Source organism: Nicotiana tabacum, chromosome 6 (genome assembly GCF_000715075.1).
Source record: "Nicotiana tabacum cultivar K326 chromosome 6, ASM71507v2, whole genome shotgun sequence".
NCBI lineage: Eukaryota > Viridiplantae > Streptophyta > Magnoliopsida > Solanales > Solanaceae > Nicotiana > Nicotiana tabacum.
Window position 1 is genome coordinate 14820490 of NC_134085.1, and position 22340 is coordinate 14842829.

Here is a 22340-nt window from a genome sequence, read left to right on the forward strand (position 1 = left end):
AGTTTACCATAGGTATAATTATTATACTGAATTTCACCGTAACTACCCCTTAACACATCCCTTACTCTTTCAGCAAATAAGGAAGGGAGGCCGTCTATAAACTTGGCTTTCCAATGCTCATATTTATTCTCGGGTAGTTCCATAACTCTACTCATAAAAGTATCTTTATACCATCTAAATTCACTAAGGGTCTTACATCTAAGTCCATTAAGTAAAGTTCGGATGGTCTCATGATTTGAGGTAAATCTACCATTGAAATGTTCTAAGATTGTAAGGATAAGGGTATAAACTGCATCTTCTCTACCCACCACTAGAGGCATACCTATATTATCAACACCTTCGTCGGTTGCTGTAGCATTAATAACGAAAGCCTTTTCTTCTACAGATAAATGATTATCCCACCAGCCACGAAGTTGGCCAGTAAATCCTGCAATAATCATTTTGCAAATAGTTCTATCTGTATTTTTAACACTTTTACAGATAGTCGAATACATAAGCATTCTGTATACGAGAATGGTTAATTGTCTATCAGTTAAACCATCAAGATTCCATTCATAAATTTCGGAACCGCTATAAGACGTATTAGTCTGATTCCAATCTCGTTCCTCAATCAACACATCTTGAGGAGTAGGACGGAGATAATAATAAGTTTGCATCCTTGGTTTGTCAGCATACCTATTATTTGGTTTAACTATACCTTTGAGTTTATTAAACTCTGACCATATCTCGGTTTTATAATCAGAAACGGTCTCAATTTTATCAGCAATTTTTTTTGATAAATCAATAGGTCTAATATTTAAACCAGAAAGCTTTTTATCTAAAAGTTGAGCTAAGTCATCAAGAGATTTAAATTTAAAATCCTGAATCTCAGGAGGTCTTTGAGTAGGAATAGCTTGATCAACTGTTTTACTTCCCGAAGTGGAGGCAATATCAGTTGGTCCTTTCTTAGTACCCATTTCTTTTATTAAAATAGTCAAATCATCAAGTTTTTTATCAAGAGAACCAATATGTTCTCCTAAAATTTTTACATACAAACCCAGATAATTGTTTTGAGAAATCAATTTATTAATTTCTGCGATATTAATAGCTGCCACATTATCATCAATAAATTTTTGAAACTCGTTCTTTTTCAAGGATTTTTGGGTGGGCAAGTACTTATTGAATCCTCCATAAAGTGATTTAGAAATGTCAACTGCAGCTTCCAGAAGGCTTATTACCTTGGGCTAACTTCTTCGAATTTGCTTGTGTTGCTTTGATAATTTATCAGCTCTTGGTTGATGTAATTTATCTCCCACTTGAAACCTGTCATATGTTGTCATCAGTACTCTTTTGCACCTAGAACCAGGAAAAAGCTACTACAGTTGATTTGATCTTTGCTAGCTGTTTCTTTTTTTTTCCTTGTACTCTCTTTGTCCGGTGTGCATAAGGCTAAAATTTACGGCAAGGTATTAACTAGGATGGATGTATGGCTAGGCAGAGTCTTTTCATTAGGCTTATTTTGTTATTCAATGAACAGATGCACTACTTGCAGAGGGCATTGCATTTCTTCACATCTCACTTGGACATACCTAATTTGAGCCTATTGTAGGTTGAAGATTGGAAGGTGATGATTGGACCCTTGATAGATAAGCTTTTTGCTGAGCCATCAAATGCAGTAATAGTCAGGTTCTTGAGTTTCATAAGCGAGCACTTGGCAAGTGCAGCAGATTTTGTCTTTCAACAGATTATTTCTTACACAAGAAGGCAGAAGGAGTGAGTTGTTCCTCTTCTCTTTCCTACTCCTATACTTTAGGAAGTAACTACCTGTTATAGCATTTCTTTGGTCCCGGTGGCTTCTTTTGTTAGTGTTGCAATATCAAGAGTATATTTAATTAGACTCATCCATGTCTAGATTCATTGTACTTAAATGAGAAAAATATCTTATTGAATATTATCAGTGTTGTCAAAGGCTCATTTAAGGCGCGTTTTAGCCCTGAAGCTCATAAAAGCTCAAGGAGGGCGCTTCGCCTCACTTAAGTTGCGCTTCGGTGTAGGCAATGCACTAAGGCGTGCAACTCAATGCCCATGGGTTCTATCTTAAACTGGACAATACTAAGCAACAAATATTATTAGCAAATAAGTGTATTAGTTTCTGAGGAAAACATTAGCAGTGAATTTGTTTCTTTTTTTCTGTAATTACATATGTATTTTTATTTTTTTTCCTTAGTTAACCTTTTTTTAATCAAGCCCGCACTTTATTTGCGCTTAAAGCCCCAATCGATCTGGAGCGCCTTTTAGAGCTTTTCACTTTTGACGACATATAGGATATCTTAGGATATTCTGTATTTAGTGATAGGCTATTTACTTATCTTATTAATATAGAGATGGTATTTAGCCTATGATTACCTACCTGTTTCCTGTTACGGTTTTATTTTATTTGTTTACCAAGTTTATAGACTGTGCAGCGAACATGCAAGCTATTTATTTGGAATAGGATGAGAATTCTCACTGCATAAATGAACAAGTCTATATTATTTGGAATTTTTATTTCCTAGACATTTGGATGTACAGTTGATCCAAATAAATAGCTTGCATGTCATATTGACTCTATTTCCAGCAGCCTTGATGAGGGTGCACATCCAAACTATGATGCTGCAGAACGGCAGCTCGATCTTTTTAATCGTCTCTGCCCATTTCTCATAGTGAGGTTGCTTCCCTTACGAGTATTCGACGATCTCAACTCATATGCTTTCTATGATGAACTTCCAACCAAACTGGCTACACATGGTACACTCTGGTGCTTTTAGTTATAACCTATTTTGTTTTTATTCTAACCCTCGTCTTATAGCCCACTTTGCTGGAAAGCCGCCCCCCACCCCCCCATTTTTTTTTTTCCTAAACATCTTCCCAAAATCCACAAATTTAACCGGCATTACCTCCAGATGATGAATGCTTGGGAACTCAAAGCACTGAATGTGTGGCTGGACTTCTGATCAACAGGTACTCCCAGAAGCTAATTTTTTTGGTTTGTGAATTACCATGTTTTGAAATTTCTTCATTTCTCCATGGTGCTCTTTGCTTCAGGGCATTGAGCAACTCTGAATATGATGATGTTCGAAGACTTGCAGCTGAGCTGTGTGGGAGAATTCACCCAAAGGTGTGTATTATTGTCCCTTATTTAACCCTAATATACAGCAACTCCAGAATCCTAAGAGGGGAATAAAATAACTCAAAATGCTGCATGTGGTGACTAAAATGACTAAAAATGCTGCATACTGTTACTCCTCCAGAGTGCAAACTTTACGTGACTCTAAAGTTTCTTTGCCCGCTTGAATTGTTGAATGTAGAAAACACTAGCTTTGACTCTTTGAAAAGGCATTGGTGATAAGTATGAGATGCCAAGAGTTGACACATACTTAGGGTAAAAGTACGCACCATTGCTTTCAGAATGATGATTTACAACAGCTGAGAGATCATTCTTTCAACTCTTATCTGGTCACTCTGTGGTTGAGGGGATTGAAGACATGCAACTATTAACGCGCCAGAAGTTGACTCGAAAAATTGCTAAATGGATGTATGTGCAGTATAATAGATATAGTGCTAAATCTTGGTAATTTACATGGTCAGAACGTTTTTAGATTGCAAATTCACCAAACCTATTGCTGCGGATACCATGTAGATCATATGATTAAAGAAGGTATGTTTATTATCTAGAAAGTTAATGGCCATGGTTCTCCAGTAGTCAAGTAGTTTGTCTTTACCTTTTAGATAAGGCTCACAGGGGTCATGTTTTTCTTATTCATCGGCCCACGACCTCATGCTAAATAGTATAAAGTTGTGCCATTTACCATCCCATATGGTCTACCATCTCCAAAGCCCTGGGTTTGAGGTCCCAAGGTTAGGGAAATGTTATTAAATGCCATCATTTCATCGCTTAAAGCGAGGAAGTGACGCGAAGCGAGGGGTTATCGCTTCATAGATGAAACCATGTTCTTCAATTAAATGTGTGCTTCAAACAATGACACGCGAATTGATCCAAACAAAAAGCGCTTGGTTTTTCCGCTCTCAACTTTGAGGAGCTAGATTAATTACGACATTGTTTTGTATATTAGATTCTGAAATTAATTATCATAATTGCAATTTGATTACTATAGTAAATATAATATGTTTGGTATTTTTTGTTGGTTATTTTTTCCTATGCTGCACCTGAAAGAAGCGTGCGCTTCACTTTTCAATTTTTGCTTCGAGCCCCCGTGAACATTGTCATGTTTTTGTGCTTTTCACTTTTAAAAACACTTGGTTAGGGTGTACCTTTCTACTAGTCTTATGTCCTGCATTTATTATACAGTTATATTTTCTTGCATGTTATACACCTGGCTGGGGTTTAGGTAGTGTGAGCCATGAATATGATGTTGGATGCTCCAATAGCATCAAAACGGGAGGCAACAATCATCTGTGTTAAATGCATATAGTGATCATTATAATTCTAAGTTGTATGAGTTGGTGAACTATCAACCAGTAACTGCCTCACATAGAAATGGTCATTTTGGGTCTACACAGTCTTCTATCCAACTATTCTAATATCTGCTACCTGGCCTGCTTTATAATATATACTGCTCTCTCACTCCTCTCTAAAATTTTATACTCCGGTCAACTGCTGCAGCATTTATAGTGATCACAAATCATAGTAACATCATAAATTTTAACAGCTATAGCAGGGAAAAGTTGTCCCTCTGTTTAAAGTGTTGATTGTATGCATTTAACTGTTATTGCGCAATTGTTGATTTGCACAACCTGTAATTACGCCTGTTGCACTGGCTTAGTGCAAATATTTATATAATATATTATTTACCCATCAAAAAAAAAAAAACTGTTATTTCTAATCTATTATATAGTCCCAAGTCCTCATATGCTCTGAGTTTCCCCCCAATTCTGCAATAGTTAACATCAACATTTGCTGCCTCTGTATTCTGCAGGTTCTCATTCCAATAATGTCATATCAGCTGAAAAATGCCTCTAATTCCAAAGATTTACTGAAGATAAAAGCTTGTCTATTTTCAACTTGCACATCTCTCTTGGTAATAATCTTTCTTATGACAGTTATAAAGCTTTTGACACGTGTTGAACTTTTAAGTTTCTGATGGTTCCCTCTTACTACCTACATATTGCTATCTGCTGGGGTCCTAATCCTTATTGTCCATCAAACATTCTGGACAATAGGTAAGAGGCACAGATGCATATGCGCATCCTGACGTTTTGCAGATAAGGAAGGCAATAGAGACTGTCTTATTATGGCCTTCAGTGGATGGGGATGATAGTAAGTAACTAATGATTCTCTACACTACTCATGTCAATTCTTAATTGTTTTTCACTGTTAGATTTTTTTTCCTTCAGTTTCAAAGGCACAACATGGTTGCATTGACTGTCTAGCATTGATGCTGTGCACTGAATTGCAAGCCTCAAAAGCTGTCAAGAACTCAACATCGAGTGAGGCTTGTTTTGAGCAGAGCATTGTCTCTTTAGGTCGTTTCTTTTAAGTTTATGCAAGCAACCTTTTGCTGCTATGCTAAGAGACTAGTGGACATATGCAGGGGATTCTGTCGCAAAAGGCTCAGTCTGCAGTTACGTGATCCACCAGTTGGCTTGTGATGAAGATACCATTATTTCGTTGAAGTTGGGTAGAGATGAGGTGCCAAAAGCCCACCTCTCTTTTCGGTTGTGCATGGCAAATGTGCTGATTAGTGCTTGTCAAAAGGTTCCTCGTGCTAGCAAGAAACCATTTGTTTCGAAAATTCTTCCTTGTATCCTCCATTCTGTCAAGGTGTTCTACACTTATGTATTTATCACCTATTTCATTTCGTTAATTATCATCAGTATCATTATTTTGGGTGATGACTGATATTGGCAACTCTAGTCGGTTTCTAACCCTTGCAATTTTTCCAGGAAATTGCAGATTCAGAAGTCAGGGCTGCATGTATCCAAGTATTCTTCTCAATGGTGTACCATCTAAAGTCTCTAGTTCTTCCTTACTCTTCCGATCTTCTCAAAGCGTCGATAAAGTCGCTTAGAGAAGGATCAGAGAAGGTATTTTTGAAAATTATTGATTTATAATTATACTTGTTTAATCTTGAACTTTTTGGCTGTGCTTTCAATCATTGCTCTATTTATGTACCTAAACCACTATCTCTCTCTTCACTTTATGCATACAAAGCGCTACTTGCTCTCTGGTGTACCCACATGCACAAGTACCACTATGTAGTGCGCCATGGCGAAAATGCCATGCAACATGAACCCTTTATTAAACATTCGACTTCGCAAGGTAGAACCAATTTGCATGAAAATGTAATTCTTGTGTTAAAATGGGCATCCATTTTTCTCTCGTCGCCTTATTCATTTCAGCTTGAATCTCAATTATGAATTTCTCCGTGAAAGAAACAGGCAAAGTAACTTTTGAAAATACTTGCTCTTCCTTGGAATTGAAAGGACAAGTTTGTATAAAGCATCTAATTTTCTGGTCCTGGTTAAGGTTCTCTCCTTGGACACGAGTAGATTTGGTGCTTTCGTGGAAAAGTATCTTCGGTCAGTCTCCATCTGGTGCCTTCATCCCACTGTGTGACCCTCTGGAACCGAAAGTGTCACCTCCAGATTTTATTGATGTGGTTGAAACGGGTCATCGCTTGCTGTTATCTGCTAACATTCGTCATAGGGCTTACCTTTCTTTATGGTTTCCGTTTTCCTTATTATTGCCCCTGGTGCTTCTATCACCTAAACAGAAGTTTATCCTAGTAATAGTTGGAGCCTATTGTGGGAGTTAATTTCATACTTTTCGTAACGAGTTTGTCGTTTAATTATTCACCAGGAAAGGATTGCTGGTGCCAAGTTACTAGCATCTTTAATGGCGAGCGAAGAGACGGTTATACAGAACATTTCTGGTGGCCTTCTGGAGGCTAGGGCCTTACTTCAAGATATATGCTCTTCAGATCCTTCGTTGGATGTACGGAAAATGTGCCAGAGATTGCTTTTATGTTTGACCTCTGTGTAAAAACTTGGTGTTTTTTTTCTGTTTTCTTGCCGCCATTGTCTCCTCAGTTATATACTCTTGACCTCTGTGTAAAAACTTGGTGTTTTTTTTCTGTTTTCTTGCCGCCATTGTCTCCTCAGTTATATACTCTTGACTTGTAAAGTACAGCTACAAATGTACAGTGAATTCAATAGCTTGGGATACTATGGTAGTTTCTTCCTATTTTACCAAAACAAAATTGTAAACACCAGGTAGGGGTTACTTTGTTTCAACAGAATTGTGGCATAAGCTAGTGACGTTTCTTTATATATTTAGCTTTTGGAAAATTATATTATAGTAATTTGATAATATTAATCCTGTACTTCGACAATTGCCTGCTGTTATTTCCTAAAGTTGAAGAATTGAGGTTAGAAATTATTCTAAACTTGACTAACCTGTTGTTAGGACACCTATAATAGAAAACGAGGTAATTATTCTATTTCCATAAAATACCGGCGGAGGTGGAAATAATGGGTGATCTTTTACCATCTATTCAAGTTTTGGTTTAACAGTATTACTTGGTACTTGTGCTGGTTGGAGGTAGCAGGTAGCCTGTGAAATTAGTTGAAGCATGCGCCAAGCTGGTCCGGACACCATGGTTATTCCAAAAAAAAAAAAAAGGAAATTGTTGAATTGCATGGTAATTCATACACATACGGAAATTTTGGTACCTCAAAGTGATCATTTGAAATAAGGTTAGCCTAAGGGAAATTAGAAAACAACTTAAGTCAATTTTAGAATTCCTAACAAGGGATGCGCCACATAAGAATTTCTAACGAGGAATGCGCCACAATAACTTTTTCATACACAACAATACTTCTGAGAATTCCAATAAAAAAATTCACTCCTTTTCTTTGTATATTAATTATGGTTAAACTTTCACTTTCCAAAAGTTGGCGACTAATGATACCATTATTGATAGTTTTTATATTACGTAAACTCATCTTAGGACATAAATAATGCTAATAATATTAATTATTATTTGCTCGTCAACTTGTTGTCACTGTTAAAAAATTTATATAGTTAAACCCAACATCTATATTAAAAGTAGTGGTGCGTCCATGTTCTTGAAATCCTGGATACCTCTAACCTATGCTGGTGGTAGGGGTGTACATAGGTCCGGTTGGTTTGGATTTTTCAATTATCAAACCAAACTAATGGTGTCGAGTTTTTAAATCTATAAACCAAACCAAACCAACAAAGTTAGATTTTTCAATCTTGATTTTTCTCGTATTTTTCATTTTTTTTTCCGGATTTTTGGATTTTTTCCGGTAAAGTCTTCGTGACACAAAATATGCAACTCATGCTCCAAATATTTCTTTAGTCCTAGTAAGATACAATTATATAATGTATTTTTCAAGAAAATAATACAATAATATGAGATAAGTCATAGCATTATACTAAAATATTTAATAAAAAATAATAAAATTGCATAAATCAAATATTGCTAATTGATAAGCCATAATAAAAATTAACATAATCTAAGAATACTTTATATAGGTCATGCTAAAATAAGCATAGCTAATAAGTATTATTAATTACATAACCAAGCACTAAAGAAAAAATAAACTAAGTTATGCATTTTCATTATAAACAATGTAAAACTAAAAAACAGATATCCAATACTAATCGCCATTATTGAATTTCTTTTGTTAGCATTAGTATTGATTTGAACTTTGTTTGAGTTACAATATTTATGAGCTATAAAATTTATTTACCATTCAAGAATGTTAAGTCCACACTTGAAATAATACGTCAAAAGATAAAACTGTGACAAAATTTAAGAAATATTTATAAATTATATTACAATAAATATTTATATGTATAAAAATATTTTTAAAAATTGTATAAATGTACTATCGGGTTGGTTTGGCTTTATTTTAGTTAAAACCAAACTAAATCAATAATAGTCGGATTTTTTCTAATACCAAACCAAATCAAAATCAGTTTTTTTCCTGGTTTGACTCTGATTATCGATTTGACGCGGTTTATCGATTTTTTTTTGTATGACCTAGCTGGTGGGAGATAACAGATAGTATGTTGAATTAGTCGAGGTGAGTGCAAGCTAGTTTGGACACTACGGTTATGAAAAAAAAAAAAAGAAATGTTGAATTGCATGTTTATTGATGCACACACGGAAATTTTGGTACCTCAAAGTGTATTTGAAAGAAGGTTAGTCAAAGGGGAATTGGAAAACATGTTAAGTCGATTTTAGAATTCCCAACAAGGAATGCGCCACTGGAACTTTTTCATACACAACTATACTTCTGAGAATTCTAACAAAAAATTTCACTCCTTTTCTTTTGAATATTAATTATGGTTAAACTTTCACTTTTCAAATTAAAGTTGCAAAGAGAATCAAATTACCCTTCGCTAGGGAGATTCGACGGTCAAGATCCTCTCCCAAATGAGTTTCATTCCAAATAGCCTATTCATGATTTTGTTGGTTTAGCCAAGAGGTTTGTTACACATTTTTGTCTTCTACAAAGTCTTAACAAATTTCTCATTACCTATCTTAGTTTAAAACAGATAAATCGAGTATTTCAATGTGCACGTGAAATTTCCTTTTGTCTCATTTGTGTTTTTGGTATAGAATATGTTGATTCGTATACACAGCTAATTACAGGAAGGGGAGCCTTGGAGCAACTGTAAAACTGTTTCCGTATGACATATAGGTTACGGTTTCAAGCCGTGAAAACAGCCACTAATACTTACAATATTATGGTAGATTGTCTACATCGCACCTCTGAGATGCGATCCTTCTTCGAAACTTGCGAAAATGCGAGATGCTTTATACACCGGACTATCAGTTGGTTAGACTTTTGGAAGGTTAAATGATTGATGGACATATCATGACTCAAATAATAGTTGTTATTTCACCGTACACATGGATAAGGTATTTAAACCAAAATTTATCTAATTAACCATATACGTAACTTGAAATACATAAGAAAATTTAACAGAAAATTATCTACTAGCAACGCAAATTATCTTTGAACTTTTATTATATATTACCTGTTGTAACAAAGATTGGTCATATCAATCCTCACTATTACTCAATTTGGGCTATATATTCCAATATACCATACTTTAGGATTCTTTAGTACTAAGATTTCTATAATTTCTACTGACATACAAATTTGTTACTAAAACCAAACCTAATGCAAGTATTCCATTATGACTAAGCCTTAATCATAAGTAGTTAGATATTATTTATATGTACTAGTTTTTAGATACGTGCATTCTACGTGAGTCCCAGGCAATTAGTATAAATAATTTTTTCTTATCTAATATAATTTCTGTGATTTAAATGGAATTAACACACTATTAATTATTGTGATTTGATAAGAAAAGCGAGCAATTTCAACTGGAAATATGTATGACTATCTTAACAATTTTTCTATAGAAGTAATTATAAAGGTGTACAATTATTACCAATTTTATGATGCACCAATCCAAGTAACCTGTTAAAACAGTTGTAACACAAAATTAAGACTTAATAGAAACAAAGAATTTGATACCCATACAAAATAATAAAATGTTACGGTTAGAAAGAACTCATGCACCTATAGGATTAAAACAAAATTATGTACCGCGGATCGTAGAAGAAAAACGTTGAGGCAAACTCAGACATATTTCAACATACAAGTAGTGAACAAAGGAAAAAAAATTACATGGTAAATCTGTAGATTTCCTATATTATTTCTTTTAATAATGATGGTACACGGTCAAAATCGGAGAGCTCGATTTTGAAGATTTGATCATGCCCCGAGCTCGAGTTTGGGAAGCTCGAAGTAAGAATCAAGCCTGGATTGGATGTGCGCACCTCGAGAAGCAAGTCGGAGATCCGTCATGATTTGCCTCGAGGGCGGTACAAATTCGACGACACTCAAGAAAGAGAGGGAATTTCTCAAGGACACGTGAATAAGGGCATAAATTATGGGATAAGATTTGTACGAAATAGTACAAGTCCGTACTAGGTTGTTATACAGCTGTACCAATAGAATTTTTTACCATAATTGAAAATGTACCATATTAGGATTTTTTTTCTCCTATATAAAAGGGAACCCTATCATTTGTAAGGATAATCTCATTCAATGCAATAGAATATTCTACTCTGCTTTTCTCGTTCACTGTACTCAACAATTGTTCTTCAGCTTTATTATTCTTACTTCATTGTTCATACTTTATTGGTTCTTAGCTGACCTCGAGGCCTCCGAAATTATTGAGCTCGAGGTCCCCGATGCTCCAACAACACTGGTTTGGTTCATCAATTCTTCTTACTTAAACCTAATATTACTTGTATATTCACTAGTATTAGAATAAATCACATATCTTTAAAACCACAAATTATCTTTAATTGTTACTTATATTTTTTGAGGTAAATAGTTTGGCGCCTGCCGTGGGGCTAAAGATAATAGTGATTATTTTAGTGCTAGTTTTCTGATAACATACATTATTCTTCACACTTTTTCTTGCCAAGATTTTTTGATTCTCAGGCTTAGACATGTCTAGCACACAAAATACACCTATTCACGACGATGAAGGTCTTGGAAAAAATAGCGGTATAGGGGTCGGTGTACCACCCACAAACCCTGAGCAAGTGCCAAATATGGAGCCGGTTGATATCAGCTCACATAACACTCTAAACACGGATTCAGGTGCAGACCCCGTAGGGAATACACGTAGGGAAGCCTGGCCCGATGACCAAAGAGCACCAGGAATGGAACAAGGTGGAGTTAGCCTTATGCTGCAAGCCCAACAAGTCGCCATCGCTCAACTTCAGAGTCAGAATAGAACTCCAAACACAGCCGAACCAGTGAACACTCAGCGTGTGAATCCAGCGCTAGAGAGGCCCGATGAAAGTGGCTCGGGGACTGACCCCATGATTATGAAAATGCTCGAAGAGCTCGCCAAAAGGATCGAGGCCGGAGAAGAAAAGATTGAAGAAAATAACAAAAAGGTAGAGACATACAACTCAAGAGTCGATCAGATACCGGGAGCACCTCCGATTTTGAAAGGACTTGACTCGAAGAAGTTCGTGCAAAAACCATTCCCATAGAGTGTGACTCCAAAGCCCATCCCGAAGAAGTTCGGATGCCAGACATCCCAAAATACAACGAGACCACTGATCCCAATGAGCACATCACCACATATACTTGTTGAGGAAATGATTTGGAAGACGATGAAATTGAGTCTGTTTTCCTAAAAATGTTTGGGGAAACTCTATCTAAGGGTGCCCTGATTTGGTACCATAACTTACCCCCGAACTCTATTGACTCGTTTGCCATGTTGGCAGACTCATTTTTAAAGGCATTTGCTGGTGCCATAAAAGTTGCAACAAGGAAGTCCGATGTATTCAAAATAAAGCAAATGGAGAATGAGATGTTGGGGGAGTTTGTATACCGCTTCCAATCAGAACGAATGGAATTACCACCGGTCTCCGCTGACTGGGCCGTACAAGCCTTTGCTCAGGGATTAAATGAACGTAGTTCGATAGCTTCAAAGCAGCTAAAGCAAAACTTGATTGAGTATCCAGTCGTGACTTGGGTGGATGTGCATAACAGGTACCAATCAAAAATTAGGGTCGAGGATGACCAGTCGGGAGCCCCCCGGGCTCAGTTTATCCAAGCAAGTTGCTAGCAAAGGAGTCAGGAAATGCAGACAGGGTGTCAAGGTCGAATAAGGAGAGATATCAGCCATACATCAAGGATCGAAGGAACATCTCAAGGCGTAACATACCTCGAAATGATCGAAGAGCAGATCGAGGTCAAAGTTCTCGGGGACTCATGAGCAAAACCGAATTTGATAAGAACTTAGGACCAGCGGAGGCGCCCCGATTATTAGAGTACAACTTCAACGTCGATGCTTCAGGTATCGTCTTAGCCATTGGAAAACTTAGAGATACTAGATGGCCCAAGCTTATACAGACCAACCCTTCTCAGAGGAACCCCAACTTGGTGTGCAAGTATCATGGTACTCATGGGCATAGGACCAAGGATTGCAGGCAACTTAGAGTGGAGGTAGCTCGGTTGTTCAACGAGGGGCATCTTCGTGAATTTCTCAGCGACCGGGCCAAGAACCATTTTCGAGAAAGAGATGCAAACAAGAAGAATGAGCCCGAAGAACCTCAAAATGTCATTAATATGATCATCGGAGGAGTCAATGTCCCATATGGACCCATATTCAAATGCACAAGAGTATCTATCGCAAGGGAAAAACGGGCTCTCGAGACTACATGCTCGAGGATACACTTACATTCAGTGAGGAAGACATCGAGGCCTTATCTTAGCCTCACAAGGATGCACTGATAATTTCTATCCTTTTAAATAAAGTTCAAGTTAAACGTGTTCTCCTGGATCCTTGTAGCTCAGCAAATATAATCAGATCAAGGGTTGCTTGACCAAACCATACCTGCCTCTCGAGTCTTGAATGGATTTAGTATGGCAAGTGAAACGGCAAAGGGAGAAATCATCTTGCCAGTAAACGTATCCAGAACCGTTCAAGACACAAAATTCCATGTGATCGAAGGCGACATGAGGTACAACGCACTCCTCGGGAGACTGTGGATACACAACATGAGGGCGGTGCCTTCAACTCTTCACCTAATGATAAATTTTCCGGCGGAGGAAGGAGTAAAAACAGTCTACGGAGAGCAACATGCTGCAAAGGAGATGTTTGCTATCGAGGAAGTGATGTCGCTACCTAAGCCCTTGACCTCGAGCAACAAAGGTAAGCGGGAGGCTAAATAGCCACCGCAACAAGTAACCGAACTTCTTAAAATAGGGCCTATTCGGGAAGTAAAACACCTCGAGAGGTTAGCCAACATGGTTCTAAAAAGGGAAACAAAACTTAGAATGTGCATAGATTATAAGGACTCGAATAGAACATCCTTTCCCCTTGTCAGGCGTCGATCGTATGATCAATGCCACAGTTTGCCCTGAGACCCTAACTTTTCTCGATGCCTACCCCGGACACCATCAGATTCAGATGAACCCGGAGGACCAGGAAAAGGCTTCGTTTATTATTCAGGATGTTGTAACCTATAGTTACAACGTAACACCCTTCAGGCTGAAAAAATGCAGGAAGCTACGCCTAGTTAACAAAATATTCGAAAAACAAATAGGCAAAACAATGAAAGTTTGTAGTGATGATATGTTTATTAAGTCCCTGTGTGCAGAGGACAATTTAATTTATTTACAGGAAACATTTGCGATCTTGAGGAAATACAGCATGAAGCTTAGCCTGGAGGAATGTGCCTTCGGGGTTGGCCCAGATGAGTCCCTCGATGTCGCGGCATAAAATCGAGGTACCAAAATCAAGGATATCAGAGGTATCATGATCGAGGATAGCGTGGAGGCCGTGCAAAGGCTAACAAGACAAATGGCTACCTTGGGTCAATTCTTGTCAAGGTCGTCAGATCGAAGTCACCAGTTCTTCTCTTTGATCAAAAGGGAAAAGGGCTTCACGTGGACCCCGGGATGTTAGCGAGCCTTAGAAGAATTATAGTGATATCCGCCCAACCCACCTTTGCTTCATACCCCAATGGCAGATGAAAAATGAGAAGCAACACTTGTACGAATGATCGCGCAAAAGCAAAGGACCAAAAGGCACTACAATAAGAGGACCAACCTCCAACATTTCAGAGTCGGGGACTTAGTTCTACAAAAAGTCACCCTCGATACCGCTGCTAAGGTACGATTTTATCCTTTTGTCCATTTGAGTTGAAAGCTAACTCATTACAGATTTTGGATCGACGACATACGATCTCGGAGGCATCATTTCTACACAAAGGCCCTAGGTTTTAAAGCATGTGTTGCACTCTTTTTTCCTTAGACCGGATTTCGTTCCAAATGGGTTTTACCAGAAAGGTTATTAACGAGTCAAAAATTATGTGGTACCTAAGGAAAACTCAACAGTATTCAAAGCTTCTTTTCAATCAACCTCGAATACTGGGAGGCATCACCCTCGGAGGCTATATTTTTGAAAAATACTTTACACCTAAGAGGGCCTCGATAGGAGAACTTTGTAATGGGCTAAACAGTCAAATGAACCGTGTCCATGAAGAATAGTCGAACCCCGACGGCAAAACATGTACGCATATATCGACCATTTGAAGAAACATTCTGGTTATGTCAAAAACACTTTGTTTACTATCATACGAGCTCTACACTTACAATCCTATGGGAAGCGGCTCAATGGCCAAAGCACCCCGACATACTCGGGGACTGTCACTGACAGTCAATATATCCGAGTCATCAAAAACTCGGACTCATAAGACCTCAAAGAGGCATCCCCTCGAAATAAAGGCCAAGGCCAATATACTCGGGGACTAGTTCTTCGAACAAATTCGGAAAGGTTATCGGGAAACAATTCCAAATGACGTACCCGAAGGCTATGTCCACACTAATGACTATAGTCATAATGCGGCTCGGAGACGTCCGACTTTCTCTATAAATTAAAGGCCTTCAACTATTGAAAAATTAGTTAAATCAGGCTACCCTCGGCAAAAGCAAAATATGAAGGGCTTCGATAAATCCAGCCCTCAATTAATCCAAGGGCTTCGATAACATCGGCCTTCGGAAATACCCCAAGAGATATTCAATTCTGTTTACTCAAATAAATAGCCAATAAGGTTCCAATACGTCAAACCTTCAAAAATCGGCCAATAGGTACAAAAACACATGCTATGGCATAACTAAATTTTCACTAAGTCTTTTAGCCGAAATGAGGAAAAAATTACATAGCCATTTTAAAGGCCAAAATGGCCCAACTTAAAGAGCCTAAGGGCTAATTTTAAAATAGCCTAAGAGCCAATATATACGAGCCCAAGGGCCAACTTCGAAAGGCTTAAGGGCAAAAAACTTATAGTTCGAGACTCCGCTCTCATTTCGATCCGGACTCAAGGTTCACAATGTCCCGAGATTACATCGGATCTATTTAAACTTAGCTCGAGGATTATTATACCTATCAATAAAGATTTAAGGGTTTTATTACCCCCGAACCCCAAACCGATCCTCGGACTAATCATTCAAACGAAGTCTTCCATAAATAAAGGAAATATTAAGTCCATCACAAACTAAAGACGAGATAAAAAGTTCCCCTCATATTTCCAAAAGATGATAACAGGAGATATTTACACGATGGAGGCTTACAAAGAAACAAAATAGAGTAACCTAAAACTACTTCGGGGTCACATCTTTGGCAGCTGCACCTCCAGGAGTCGCATCTTCGAGATCATCATCCTCGAGGACTTCATCTCCGTCTCCTTCACTCTCAGAGCTACTAGATGAATCATCCTCATCGGAAAGCAGAGCGACAACCTCTTCTTCCAAAATCTTTGTCGTTTCAATATCGGTTGAAAGATCGAAGCCGCAAGTATGTGCCTCATCGAGGGTTATCCTCCGGGATTATCGCCTAGCATGTTCAAGTGTACTTGATAACTTAGCCTCCGCCACAGAAGAGATCTCCTTTGCCTAAACATTAGCTGCTTCGGCATCGACTCGATATGAAGTCATGATTGCATGAGCATCGGATTTGGCCTTGGCTAGCTCAGCAGATCTGGCTTTAAGCTCCTCGATCTCGAGACCCCAAGCTAGGCTTTCCTCTTTCACACCTCGAAGTTGGCATTCGAGTGAAGCTAGCTGCTCTCTTAGAGTTTCCTTCTCAAAGGCGAGATTGTCCATACCTTGTCTCCACCCTAGGGTCTCGACTTCTTTCATCTTAAGCTCCTCCCAAAGCTGCGCCTCCAAGTCGGCCTTTTTGATGAAACTACGAAATTAAAAGTGTCAGTCGCCAAAACACACAGTGCATAGCAAATCCTCGAGAGCTGTGTTACCTTCTCAACATACTCGGTCCGTCCTTGGCATGCCTGCGTCAACTCAACTCATAGATCATAGATCTCTATCTCTTTCTTAGCATAGAGGTTTTTGACAACATCCCTCTCTTCCGAAATCTTCTTAAGCTCAGCCTCGTATCGAGCAAGATCGGTTTGGGACTTGGAAAATGCCCTTTTATGGACCACCACAGCCTTCATAAAGAGGGAGGTTCAGAACAACTAAAACAAAGGCGCATGCATAAAAAACAGAAAACTCACTTGTTTAAAAAGTCTACGAGCCTCATCAAAAATGAAAGAAGCATCTGGGTCGGGGCGATCTTCAAGTTGTGCGAGACATTCTCGAAAGATGTCATGCCCTTCATGGCTTGCTTCCACTTCAGAAGACCTCATATTCTGAGCATCTCGAATTTGTCTCTCGGAGAATTCGGGGCCAGGAGGTGAATCATCCACGTTGATTACCCCAAGTGATCCACTCGGGGCTTTCTCTTTTATTTGAAGAGGCTGGGGATTAGGTCGTTAGGCCTTGCCCTCCAAATGGCCTCCTAGGTGAGGTACCTTTTTTTTGCACGATGGCTCGGGAACTTTGTTTGAGCTCCCTTTGGAGATTTCTTCGGCTCTAGAATGAGCCATATAAACTGTCACCAGCTCGATGGGCTTTGAAGTGCCGACATTTTTTCTTTAACAGGTTACCTGCAGCCAGTCGTCTTCTTCTTCCTCCTGATCCCGAAGTGGTTGGGCCGTTTCCAGAGATAAGGCCGCTGTATCGGCCTTAGGCCTTCGAGCCACGCTCTTCTTTGGATTTAGGGGATTTTCATATGACTCCCTTCTTCTTCTTTTTTTCTTTAGAAGACTTCGGAACCTCTACTTCGTCAGTCGGGGCCAACCGCAAATCAACGGCGTCTCCAAGACCTACATAAAACCGAGGTAAGTATCCCATGACAGAAACATAAGTAAATAAACAAGAGAACTCACCATGGTTTTTGGCCTCCCATCGTCCCTTGGCCAGATCTCACCAGCAATGCTCCGAATAAGAGGAGGCGGAGGCCAGCTTTCGGACCCTACCGTCGAGGTTCGGGACCCCACCAGGAAACCAAGCAGTGGCTGCACCATCGCAAATGGGTTAGACCAATGAAAAATATAAAGCCAGGAAAAGAAAAAAAAAGCAGGGTATAAACATGCATCGTACTCACGTTTCATGTTCCACTCCTCGGGGAATGACATCCAATCAGTAGGAATCAGATCGGAGGTCCTGACTCGGACGAACTGGCTCATCCATCCATGGTCTTTGTCCTCATCGATACTAGAGAAGAAAGATTTTAAGGATCGGCAGTGCAATTTTATCAAACCCCCACGATAAAGTCGAGGACTGTACAGTCTGATCAGATGATCGAGGGTAAAAGACATCCCCTCAACTTGGCTCGAAAAGAACCTGATTAAGTAAACGATTCTCCAGAAGAAGGGGTAGATCTGGCCAAACGTCCCTCGACATCATTGGCAAAAGTCAAGAATAACTAGATCTATAGGACCCTGAGCCGGAATTGCATGACCCAACGTAAATGGGTAGGTATATATGCTCAAGTACCCCGCTTTATATGTAGTGATGTCCTCCTCGGAGGAAGGAATCACTATTTCTTTATTATCCCACTTGCAATCCTCCTTTACTTGCCCGGTGTCGATGTAAGTTTCTCGATTTTAAAATCGGATGTTATTTCACATAGGAGGAGGGATGCACTCCTCAATACGAGGGGGCACTACCGATTTACTCTTGGTCGATTGAGAAGATAAAGAAGCTTTTTCTTTTTGGAAAACCGGTTTAGAGGTTTTAGCCATCGCAATGCAGAAGATCCAAGAAAATGAAGAGTGTTGAGAAGGGGGAGTTCAAGGAAATTGAAAAAGGATAATGAGACTTTGAGAACAATATGAGAATAAAGTTTGTAAGGTTGTGAAATTTGTCTATTTATAGAGGTTATTTAAGCGTGCTGGGGAAGCCAAAAGGCCGACCATCAGCCGCCTCCAATTAATGATTTTGGGAAGCGTGCAAAAAGCAATTTATTTAGTCGCTTCAACCGCTGATGTCACGATATTGACATCAGGACCAAGGCATTAAGGATTAATTCGTCAAAAATCATAAAGGGAAACCTATAAGTCGAGTTCGAGTAGAGTGTCCACTCGATTACTAAGCCCAAGGGCTATCCGAGTTTGAGGAATTTCTAACTCAAGAACTGAGGCCTAAGAGCTATCCTTATTACAAGTTCGAGCAAATGCCCGCTCGACTGCAAAGTTCAAGGGCTACCAAAGTTGGAGAAATTTCTCACTCGGGGACTGCAAAAAGATCTAAGGATTAACTTCATTTCGAGATCTTGTTCTCATCTAACTCGGGCTCGGGAATCACGATGTTTCGAGTTCATATTTAAGCTCAACTCAAGGATTAATGAGAACCTCGAGGGATATTATATTGATCAATTAAAAACCTAAGGGTTTGTTATGTCCTAAGCTCGGTATTTGGGCTAGTCATTGAAATCATATAATCGAGTCTTTACGAATAAAGATAGAATAAAATTCAGCATGGGCCAAAAGGGATACAAAAGGATCCTTTTATACTTCCAAGAAATGATTACAAAGTATAACTACGGCACCTACGAAGGATACTTATACAGTAACAAAGAAGCAAAAAACAAAAGCTAAAGAACCTACTCCACTTTTAAGACCACGTCCTTGAGAGCATCGTCTTCGGAAATCCTCGGGGGCACCATTTCTGATCTTTGAAACATTTATATAGGGCATAAGGCCCTCGATAAATGTAATTATATCTCCAGCAGCCGAGATTGAACATTCCGTTGAAGTTTTGGGCCACAATACGTTAAGAATGAACAAGCAAAAGGAAAAAACCAAAAGGGGTTGCAAGATGCACGAGCAATAATCCAAGAGTGTTCATCCTCGAAACTCTATTTCGGTGTGGGATGCAAAAGTTAGTAGATGATAGTACCAGCTCATTCCATGGAAAGAAAAAGGAATGAAGCGCCACACCAGGTTGAAGTTAAGAGAGATGAGCAGCAGTGTAAAGTTCGCATATCTTCTGATACGGGAAGGATTCGGTGCCCTTCTCTTGTTGTCTCGAGCCGATTCTTTGAAAAAGGAAGCCTTGACGTAACTGTTAAAGTTGCTGCCATGTAATCTTGTGGTCACAGATTTGAACCATAGAAATAGGTGATTAGAGGAAGAGGTAAAGAAGGGAAAGGACTAAAAGCAAATGAAGAAGGAATAAGTGCAGTTTTTTGTTTAGCCAAGTAGCCTCTTATTTATAGAAAGCCGACGACGGGACCAGCGGCGCAAGTGGCCGACAAAAGCTGAAACGTATTTGATGTTTTGGGGAAGCATGCTAACATGACATTTCTGATCACTTCAAGTGCCTACGTCACAGGCATGACGTCATCACGAGAGGTTCGGGAAAATCGAGGTTCAAATCGTTTCTTATCATCTTATTCTAAGAAACGCAGGGACTATTTGTATACAGTCGAAATCGGAGAGCTCGATTTTGAAGACTTGATCATACCCCGAGCTCGAGTTTGGGAAGCTCGAAGTAAAAATCAAGTCTGGATTGGATGTGCTCACCTCGAGAAGCAAGTCGGAGACCCGTCATGATCTGTCTCGAGGACTGTACAAATTCGACGGCACTCAAGAAAGAGCGGGAATTTCTCAAGGACACGTGGATCAGGGCATAAATTATGGGATAAGATTTGTACGAAATAGTATAAGTCTGTACTAGGTTGTTATACAACTGTACCAATAGAATTCTTTACCATAATCGAAAATGTACCATATTAGGGTTTTCCCTCCTATATGAAGGGGACCCCAATCATTTGTAAGGATAATCTCATTCACTGCAATAGAATATTCTACTCTGCTTTTCTCGTTCACCGTGCTCAACAATTGTTCTTCAGCTTTATTATTCTTACTTCATTGTTCATACTTTATTGGTTCTTAGCTGACCTCGAGGCCTCCGAAATTATCGAGCTCGAGGTCTCCGCTGCTCCAGCAACACTGGTTTGGTTCATCAATTCTTCTTACTTAAACCTAATATTACTTGTATATTCACTAGTATTGAAATAAATCACATATTTTTAAAACCACAAATTATCTTTAATTGTTACTCATATTTTTCGAGGTAAATAGTGGCTATGCATATTACTGATCTATATCCATTTGTATAAGCTCATCAAATAATTGTCTTTAAAAAGATAATAAATTAGCAATTAAATTTAGTAATAGTTGGTTTTATTAATATTTCAACCGAATCATTGTTGCAGATTGAGAAAGCAAGGGAAAACCAAAAGCTTACTAACATCACTTTGTATCTATCACTAATGGTAGGAGTTGAAAATGTCAGGTGGTGATAAAGAAATTCATTCTAGTTTCAACGTTTTGTAGTCATCATTTATCTTTTAATAGGACCCAAACTAATTAACCAATTTCATTGTGCATTTGTGCTGGTAGGAGTTGAAAATGCTTAGGTGGTGATAAGAAATTCATTTCAATTTTCACATTTTGTAGCAATCATTTACCCTTTAATAGGATCCAAATTAACTAACCAACTTCATTGTGCATAAACGGATAGACTACACTAAATGCTAGGGAGATAGATACATGGAACTTCATGCCACTTCCAATTTAATTAATTTATTTATCATTTATTGAATGGTAAATTTACTATTTGCTACAAAAATAATATAGGAGTAGTATTTAGATGAGCAGTAAAAATGTCGTTCAGTTTTTGATGGGCACTCAGTAAATTAACTTTACAACTTAGGGGTTTTACACTTATAATACAATAGTCTTAGTGTACGCGTGTTGTACGTGTACCCTAAATACTACATAGAGGTGTTTATGGTTCGGTTTGAGTCGATTTTTTCCTAAAAAGAAACCAAATCAAGTAAGTCGGTTCTTCAAATATTGGAACCAAACCAAACCAATTAAGTTGGTTTTTTATCGATTCGGTTTTTGTCGGTTTTTTTGGTTTTTCGATTATTTATCGGTTTTTTTTAAATATGAGACATGCACTACCAAACACATATTCCGGCGACTATATTTTCAACGTAACACTATCAAACCAATTGTTTTTTGTGAAATCTATCATTTACCAAGATATATTGATGATAATTGAATCAAATAGTGATGAATAATTTAAGTACTCAATAAAAAATTGATTATTTTTAACATGAAATAAATTCTTGTACTTCTGCAAAAAAAAAAAAAAAAATATCAATCAAACTAGAATGTAAAGGCAAAGAATTAGATTATTATAATAGCAAAGAACTAGACTAAAAATACAAACGACTAATGTTTACCATAAAATTTTAGAAACTTTATATATATATATATATATATATATATATATATATATATATATATATATATATATATATATATATATATATATATATATATATATATACACACACACAC

At 38.2% G+C, this 22340-nt stretch overlaps 1 protein-coding gene across 6 annotated transcripts in view; it reads left to right on the forward strand.

The window, feature by feature from the left end:
* The window catches only part of LOC107805191 (uncharacterized), a 38586-nt gene extending 31260 nt beyond the window's left edge, over positions 1 to 7326 (forward strand). For 2 of the 6 annotated variants that reach the window (XM_075254579.1, XM_075254578.1), the window contains exons 15-24: positions 1589 to 1752; positions 2597 to 2766; positions 2922 to 2979; positions 3064 to 3136; positions 4956 to 5057; positions 5200 to 5296; positions 5374 to 5502; positions 5571 to 5800; positions 5923 to 6063; positions 6839 to 7326. In XM_075254579.1, the coding sequence (XP_075110680.1) occupies positions 1589 to 1752; positions 2597 to 2766; positions 2922 to 2979; positions 3064 to 3136; positions 4956 to 5057; positions 5200 to 5296; positions 5374 to 5502; positions 5571 to 5800; positions 5923 to 6063; positions 6839 to 7021 (1347 nt within the window). In that variant the 3' untranslated portion in view covers positions 7022 to 7326. The remainder of the gene's footprint in view (positions 1 to 1588; positions 1753 to 2596; positions 2767 to 2921; positions 2980 to 3063; positions 3137 to 4955; positions 5058 to 5199; positions 5297 to 5373; positions 5503 to 5570; positions 5801 to 5922; positions 6064 to 6838) is intronic. The other 4 variants (XM_075254575.1, XM_075254574.1, XM_075254576.1 and 1 more) reach the window with 4 other exon arrangements.
* The last annotated feature ends 15014 nt before the right edge of the window (positions 7327 to 22340 follow it).